This window comes from Solanum tuberosum, unplaced genomic scaffold, assembly GCF_000226075.1.
Source record: "Solanum tuberosum cultivar DM 1-3 516 R44 unplaced genomic scaffold, SolTub_3.0 scf00160, whole genome shotgun sequence".
Lineage (NCBI taxonomy): Eukaryota > Viridiplantae > Streptophyta > Magnoliopsida > Solanales > Solanaceae > Solanum > Solanum tuberosum.
Genome location: NW_006239085.1, coordinates 913,906 through 921,955, shown reverse-complemented (window position 1 = coordinate 921,955; position 8,050 = coordinate 913,906). Strand labels below are relative to the sequence as shown.

Genomic DNA, 8,050 nt, shown 5'->3' with positions numbered 1-8,050 from the left:
TGTGCTACTGAAATGCATTTGCGAGCAGCAAAAGAATTACTGTCACCCCCGAGCTACCCTCGAGATGTGGACACGGGACCTAGAATCACAAGTGACCCCACACTAACCCTGCTGGCATAATCATGAGCATACTAAAGATAAACTAAGAAAGAAAACTAATTGCAGAAGCTAATCATAAATAAATCTGAAATGATGGGGAATACCCGTATCTAAAACTGAATATCAAATCTGAGAGTTTAATACAAAAGAAACATCAAACTCAAATACTAAGCTGAATCTAACTATGTCTAAAAACAACCTCTAACTGACTAGAAGTGTTGGGACATGCCCAGCTAAGTCTAGCAAAACTGAAACTAAAACAATGAAAACTGAAAGATAACATGACTATTGTCCTCGAAGAATGAGGACTCACCACTGATGCTGCTGAACTGGAGATCGGGGACCGATCTAAGCGTGATCTGGATGCTGAGAATCTAAAACTACATCACAAGAAGATGTGGCGCAGAGTATGCGTCAGTACTTGAAAGGTACTGAGCACGCAGGATAGAGTAAAGCTAAAATAAACATATAACTGAACAAGCAATGAAGCAAGAGTATAATCTGAACATGATATAGATACTGAATACTGAGCTAACAAAATGCAATGACCAAATTTAGACATGTTGATGCTGAATACTGATTATACTGAAATGTGGTCAATGCAATGGAGTCTGACTGAACTGTGGGAGCTACTAATAACCGATAATAAAACCACGTGAGCTAAATGTGGAGTCCGATGTATACGCCCCATCAAGAGGACCCAATACACCCGGCCAAAGGTGTAGAGGCATGCTGGCGTGATCACTAAAATGATGCCCACAGAGGGGACTTCCAACCTACGTGGCTTGTAGTTCTGGGACTATATGGGTGACTACCCTAGTCCAACTCGGTATTATGCTACTCCCAATAGATTAAATGATTAACACATGCTAGGTCAGATATTTTAGTATTTCAGATGTACATGTCTCAGTTTGAATGTGTCATTGTCAGTATATAAATGTGCGCTCTCATTTTGCATGTCATTTTTGAGCTATCCAATATATTTCAGTAATTCAGTCATAATGTTATCCAGAGTGTCCTTGGTGCTGCTAGATGGTCCTTGCACCTGAACATTTTCAAGCAATCTCACCAGATGATCATATTGGTCTTTGGTTAAGCTTTGAGTTCCCTGAATGTGGTCCAGTTCCCCTTGTGAACTTGAGGTTTTGGGGAAAACCATGCAACCTATAGCACTTGTCTTCTGTGTGTCCAACCTTCTTACAGTAATCACAAAACAAATTTTCTTTGTTAATATTAGGAATGGGATAAGTGTTCCTGTTGACATGCTGAAAATGATTGAAAGGACCTCTGTAGATGTTGTTTCCATTTCTGTGATTGTTGTAAGAGTAGTTTGTTCTGAAATTGCCATTTCCAGAACTAGCACTAAGTGAGGTAGAGGCTCTAGAACTAGCACTAAGTGAGGTAGAGGCTAAACTCATGCGAGTGGATGGTTTGACTTCTCGTTGTTTCTCCTCTTTCACTAAAATAGAAAAAGCCTGTGCCATAGTTAGCAGTGGGTTCATCATAAGAATGCTACCTCGCACTATAGTGTAGACCTCGTTAAGTCCCATCAGGAACTGGATGAGCTTTCGATCCTGCTCCGCCTTATGCATTTTGGTCTTACCACCACAATCGCACAGACAAGTGCATTGAGTGTTGGGATCCAGGGTATTAAGATCTTTCCAGAGTCCTCGAAGCATGGAATAGTACCCTGTAATGTCCAGATTTCCTTGGGCGAGATCATTGATCTCCTGTTGGAGCTAATAGAGTTTCGCACCATTGATTTGGTCATACCTGTCTTGCAGTTCCTCCCACAATTCCTTTGCGTTGTTGACATACTGCAAGCTGTCAACTAAGTCCTTCAACAGAGAATTGAGAATCCACGACCTGACCATGTCATCGCAACGTTCCCATTGAGCGAATGTGGGTGAATTTACAACCAGTTTCTGAACTTTCCATTGATGAAACCTACTTTGTTTTTCACAGATAGGGCGTGAAGGACACCGCGTCACCAAGATCTATAACCAGTTCCAGTTCCATCGAAGAGCACCAGAATGATCGCAGATCCAGCTCTTTCTGATGGATGCATGTACAGTGGTTGGCTGGAATCAACAACTTGCTGAGTTTGGATCTGAGGAGCGTCTGTGTTCTGATCCATGAGATTGATGAAATTGAGCTAGAAAAATCTGAGACCTAAACATGGAATCTAAGAAACAAGAATTCGTGAATGAGATGAAAAAGAAAGGAATCAGAGAAACAAAAGAGAATGAAGAACTAAGTGAGGTGATGCGGAAGACGAAGAAGAGATCAGTGCCTATTGCTCTAATACCATGTCAAAGTTGTGCATAGATGACTAACAAGCTAGAGAGAGAGAGAGTATGAAAGAGACGATTGAGAGTGTGATTTGGGGAAATGAAAAATTAACTTCTATTCCACTTCTTTATTATACATGTATGTACAGAAATGAAAATATCTTCTAATCAACATGACAGCTAAGACACAACTGATTTCTTAACTTCCTTTCAACCAGTAAGCTAATTAACTAACTTCTTTATAACAAGAAGCATATAATTAATTGAAAGCTGAATTTTAACTAATCTCAACACACAAAATCTAGAAGAACTAGTTCTCCAGTAAATATGCAAGACACATGAGCTAAAGACTCATGTTACTTTTGTAATGAGAAATACAACCTTGGCAATAAGTGCAGCCTCCCAGAATAGCTATTTATATTGAAGAGTGAAGAGTTGAAAGTCTCTGGTGATGCTAGAAAAGAAGAGAGCCTTCCACTTGAGGATAAGAGTAAACCAGTGATCTCAATTTATGCCTCGACTAGGATAAGAGGTGCTCAAACCATTAAGGTTTTATTGTATACTACTCAACGACCCTTACATAATCTGATTGTTGGTGGGAGCACACATTACTTCATTTACCATGACACAACTCAGAAGTTAGGGTGTCCCATCACCCTCTTACTTAGTCAATATGTCAGCAATGGTAAATCTAGAATGCTGTTTCATTGTATCCAGATTCTACATGCTCAATCCTTTCTACTGATTAAGCTTTATTTTTCTTTAACCAAGAGTCCCTTTCAGCACAATGCTCTTTCTTCAAGAGCTATGTGCTTGGACTCTTCAATAATATCGATGGGTGCATTTCTGATCCTCTAAAGTTAGTGTAATTTTGGAGGATCCGACACAGGTGCGATAACACTTTTGAAGAGTCCGTGCAACATAGATCAACAACACATCTGAATGATATCTTCCTTGTTTTTTTTACTATTAGGGAGGTGGAGTGTGTGATGAGGTGATAAATCTGAGACCACTGTTGATTTTATTAACTGAAGAAGTAGAGCAGCTCATTCATCTCATTATCTATACAACCTGGTTTGGTGCTTTTGTGGCACACAAGAATCGAGAGCCTGTTCTAAATATTCAAATGAAACTCTCCAAATTACATATATATATATATATAATAAGAAATGTGTCTTTTCTTGATGGAGAAGCAGTTCAAATTCTGAAGAGGATTAAAGTCTAGTCTCCATAAATCATATACATTTCCTTAGGTTCAACCAAATACAAATATACAATACACTTAAATACAATCCTTCACAGTTTATGGTGAATTATTTCAATCAAACTCACAATTAAAGACTCAAATTCAAGTTCATTACTTCTGGAAAGTTCCGTCTTTGGTAGCTGTGCCTATGAAATTTGCTGATTCTTCAGTAGAACAAAGTGATGAACTGGATGAAGAAATTACGGAGGCGTTCAGTGGCATTGCCTGTGTGTTCAAAGAATGTCTTCCTGAACAATAAGGAGTACATAATAAAGGTTTTGGTGGGATTTCTAAGACGAGGCTTCCCTCTAGCATGTCAATAACCTTACTCATTGATGGTCTTTGTGCTGGATCAGTTTGGATGCACCACAGACCTACTAATATCATCTTTCTAGCAGTTTCTTCTTCTTCTATGTCTATAATCCCATGTAGCTTCAGGTCATCGTCTAGCTGAACATGCTGATATGCCCAGTAAGGAAAATATATCTCACTTGTATGGCTCACTTCTTCCTTGACATTCTTTCTTCCTCCAACCATTTCTAGAACCATCATTCCATAACTATAGACATCAGATTTGTGTGACACTCCTCCAAAACTCCTACTGATTACTTCGGGAGCAATATAACCAATCGTCCCTCGTGCTCCTAACATGGAAACAATGCTTTCTTTCCTGGTGCATAGTTTTGCCAAACCAAAATCTGATATCTTAGGACAGAACTCTTCATCAAGGAGTATGTTATGAGGCTTTATGTCAAAATGCAAAATTCTTGTATTGCATCCACGGTGAAGATACTCCAATCCTTTAGCAATTCCAACTGCAATTTGATACAATTTGTTCAGTCCCAAGAGAGAACCATCACCGTATATGTATTTCTCTAAGGATCCATTTGGCATGAAGTCATAAATTAGAGCTCTTTTGCTCCCATCAAGACAATATCCTAAAAGAGACACGACATTGACATGTGAAGTTTGGCTGATGCTTGCAACTTCATTGATAAATTCTTCTTCATCACCCTTAGATGCTTTTAAAATCTTCACTGCAACTGCACGGCCATCAGAAAGTTCACCTTTGTAGACCCCTCCAAAACCTCCTTCACCAAGCTTATCTTTGAATCTATTCGTCATTTTCTTGATTTCCCAATAGCTATATCTCCTTGGTGCCAGAGATCCATATTGCTTTAGTAATGCCTCTAGACTCTGATCTTCTGTTTTTCCGTTAATGAATCCTATGCACTTGTTGAATGATTTTCTATACTGTGTATACCAGATTCCAAAGCAGATTAATATGCCAATTCCAGCAACTGACAATCCTATTACCAGGGGAAGAAATTGAATCTCATGTAGGCTGCAAATTGTTAAAAATGAACATGAAGAGTAGGAGAAAGAGAATCCTACCTATTGTCAACTTGAGTGAATGAATCTTTCTTGCAAAATCAGTGTTTGGCTGCGCCACCAAATATGCCGGTAGCTTAGCATTATCTGGACAGGTAGAAGGATGAGTTGTGTCTCCACAACGACACCGAAACTCAAGACTAACTTCACATATTCCTCCTGAATCCTGACATGCCAAACAGCCACCTAAGGCATCACTGTAATCCACTTCAAACCCCTCATTCACAGCTTCTTGCAGCGTTATAGTTGCGTCCCACAGTTTATTGTAAGCAGTAGAAACAAGAGGAACCAGTATGCTGAAGGAACATCCTAGAACATTTGTTACAATTTCATCGGTAAAGAACACACCAGTGTTGATTGTTCCAATTATAAAACAACTAAAATTGCTCTGCACCTGTACAGTCGACAGGACCTCAGGACTGCAGCCATAGTGTATGTTTATAAATGTAGTTCCTGGTACATACCTGTAGTGAAGGATTCAGAATTTATTAATTTGTACTTGCTTTATTACACATATATCTAACTGTAAGACCCTGAGTCATTGCGTACCTGAGACCATTGATTAAGGTGGTGTTGTACTTGTAAAGACTGTAGAGTGAAGAAGATTCCGGACAAACATTCTTCCAATGATTATGATGAACAATCTTCATACGGAATGAGGATTGATTAATCATCAGTACATGAAATTCTGAAGGTTTATACCCAATAGTATTTCTAATGAAATAAAGAACAGACAAAGTGGTCTGATTATCTTCGCACTGTAGATATAAATTGTCGTTACCACATAATCTTGATCGTGAACCACCTCCCCAGAACGGGTAGTTAACACCACGTATGTTTCCACAATTGTAAGCACCTTCACAGTTAACACTCTCGCCTTCAAACAAATAACTGTAACATGATGGAATGGTGCAGGGGACTAAGATTAGGAGGAGCAATAACATAACCATTGCAACATATGTATTATCTTTCAAAGTTACATATCAAAATACACTCTCTCCAAATCCAAATCAATGGAAACAAGTGAATCAAGGAAGAAAGCACTTAAACATCTTTGAGCTCATAATTTTCAACACCTAACTTTGACTTTGACTTTGACTTTGACTTGGTTTTTCATTACATATATGGATTTTCTTTTTCCCTCTTTTGAAATTGGAAATTGAGATAAAAATTGCATATTAATGAACTATATGAGTAAATTAGGGCTGCGTATCGGTTGGCTCTGTTCGGTTTTGAAGTTTATGGTTTGACTTATTAGTTATCGATTTGTAAAGATGTTAAATCGTTATAGAACCATTAAGATATTGACTTATCGGTTATTGGTTTATCGGTTTTTGATCGTTATCGGTTCGGTTATCGGTTTAATCGTTAAAATTTAACACAAAAAAAAAACATTGAAAATCACTTAGAAACAAGGTGACAAACCAAATAAACAATGCACACGAGTTCACAAGTTAGATCTTGCTCAAAAACAAACACTTTTACATTGTGTAATAACCAAGTGTTTGAGACAACCAGAAATAAAAGTAGGAAACCAAGCTCTAAGTCAAGGACTTTATATACAAAATGATATGAATATAATTATTTAATTTACTATCGGGTTATCGGTTAACTCGTTAAGAAAAAACCTCAAACCGTTAAGAACCGCTAACTCGATACCAAAAAAATCAAAACCGTTATCAAAACCGCTAAACCAATAACTCAATACTGATAAACCAATAACTTTTTTTCAGTTCGAATTCGGTTTCGGTTTAAATGACAGTCCCCAGCTGGAAATATTGGTTGTGTTTGAAGTTTGAACAAAGTCCTATATTGGTATCTGAAAAAGAAAAAATAAGTTATTTATGAGGTGTTTGATACTCTTAATGGTGTGAGTTTTTTTGAGAAGAAGTGAGCAATATCACTCTAATATCTTTTTGTTATTGTTTGTGTCCCAACAACTGATATTAGAGTCAATGATTTGACGAGATGAGTATGGAGATGATAGAGTAATGGTGTGTGACTCGACTTAGTAATTTTTATCATCTATAGGTCGGTTTTGCAACCTTTACATGTAGCTTCAAATACACATGCATAAAAAAAATTAGTGGGTTTTTTTTGTGACCATAAATACTCGCTTAATATGGGTGACACATAATTAATTTTCAAATTAGCCCATGAATAGTGATGGGTCTGTAGAACATAGTTCAAAGGCCAGATTGATGGATATGTTTGAAAAAATCCCTATTAATAGCTGAAAAATAAAAATAAGCTATTTATAAGACGTTGATACTTTTAATGAATGGTTTGAAATCCATGAGAAAAATCCTACCGACTTGATCCAAATCGAATAATATTACATAATATTTAAAATATCTTTGAACTGTATTAATTAGTACAACAGGAACTTTCTCACAAAGAAATTAAGTTTGACATTTCTTTGTATAGTAACAACATAATAACGAGAGAATTATAAAGTATAATACATAGTAACATAATAACGAGAGAATTATAAAATACTATAAATTTTGAAAAGTCATACACAAAAATGTATCATTAGTAGCCCTCAATTATGACTAGGTCATGCTTCCTCACTTTGAGGGCTGAAGAAGCTTCATAGTATTTAGGGGTGTACAAGTAAACTATAATGCCAAATCGAACTAATGAATTAAGTCAAATAGGAAAAATAAACTGACGTGTAGTTTGGTTTGATATTAAAAGAAATAAAATAAAATAGAATTAAAATCAAACCGGCATAATATATACTCCCTTCGTCTCATATTATGTGGTATCATTTGACTTGACAAGGTATTTAAGATTATTTTTTAAAAAATTTGTGGTCTAAAACAATCCTTAAATATTTGTGTGGTTGTAAATTATTTAATTAAGGATTAATGGGAAATTTCAAATTTAAATTGTTTCTAATTATAATAAGGTGACATTCTTTTAGGGACAGACTAAAAAACGAAATGGCGTCACATAAAATGAAACAAACGATCTAATTTATATATATATATATATATATATATATATATATATATAT

The 8,050-nt window shown here is 36.5% G+C and overlaps 1 protein-coding gene across 1 annotated transcript; it reads right to left on the bottom strand.

Annotated features, from left to right (window-relative positions):
• Window positions 1-3,595: 3,595 nt before the first annotated feature.
• Window positions 3,596-6,023, bottom strand: LOC102582318 (probable receptor-like protein kinase At1g67000). The gene is made up of 3 exons (XM_006353759.2): window positions 5,578-6,023; window positions 5,032-5,492; window positions 3,596-4,946 (listed from the first exon to the last, which is right to left on the bottom strand). Exons 1-3 carry the CDS (start codon window positions 5,976-5,978, stop codon window positions 3,748-3,750), a joined length of 2,061 nt encoding a protein of 686 aa, XP_006353821.1. The 5' UTR covers window positions 5,979-6,023; the 3' UTR covers window positions 3,596-3,747.
• Window positions 6,024-8,050: the final 2,027 nt, after the last annotated feature.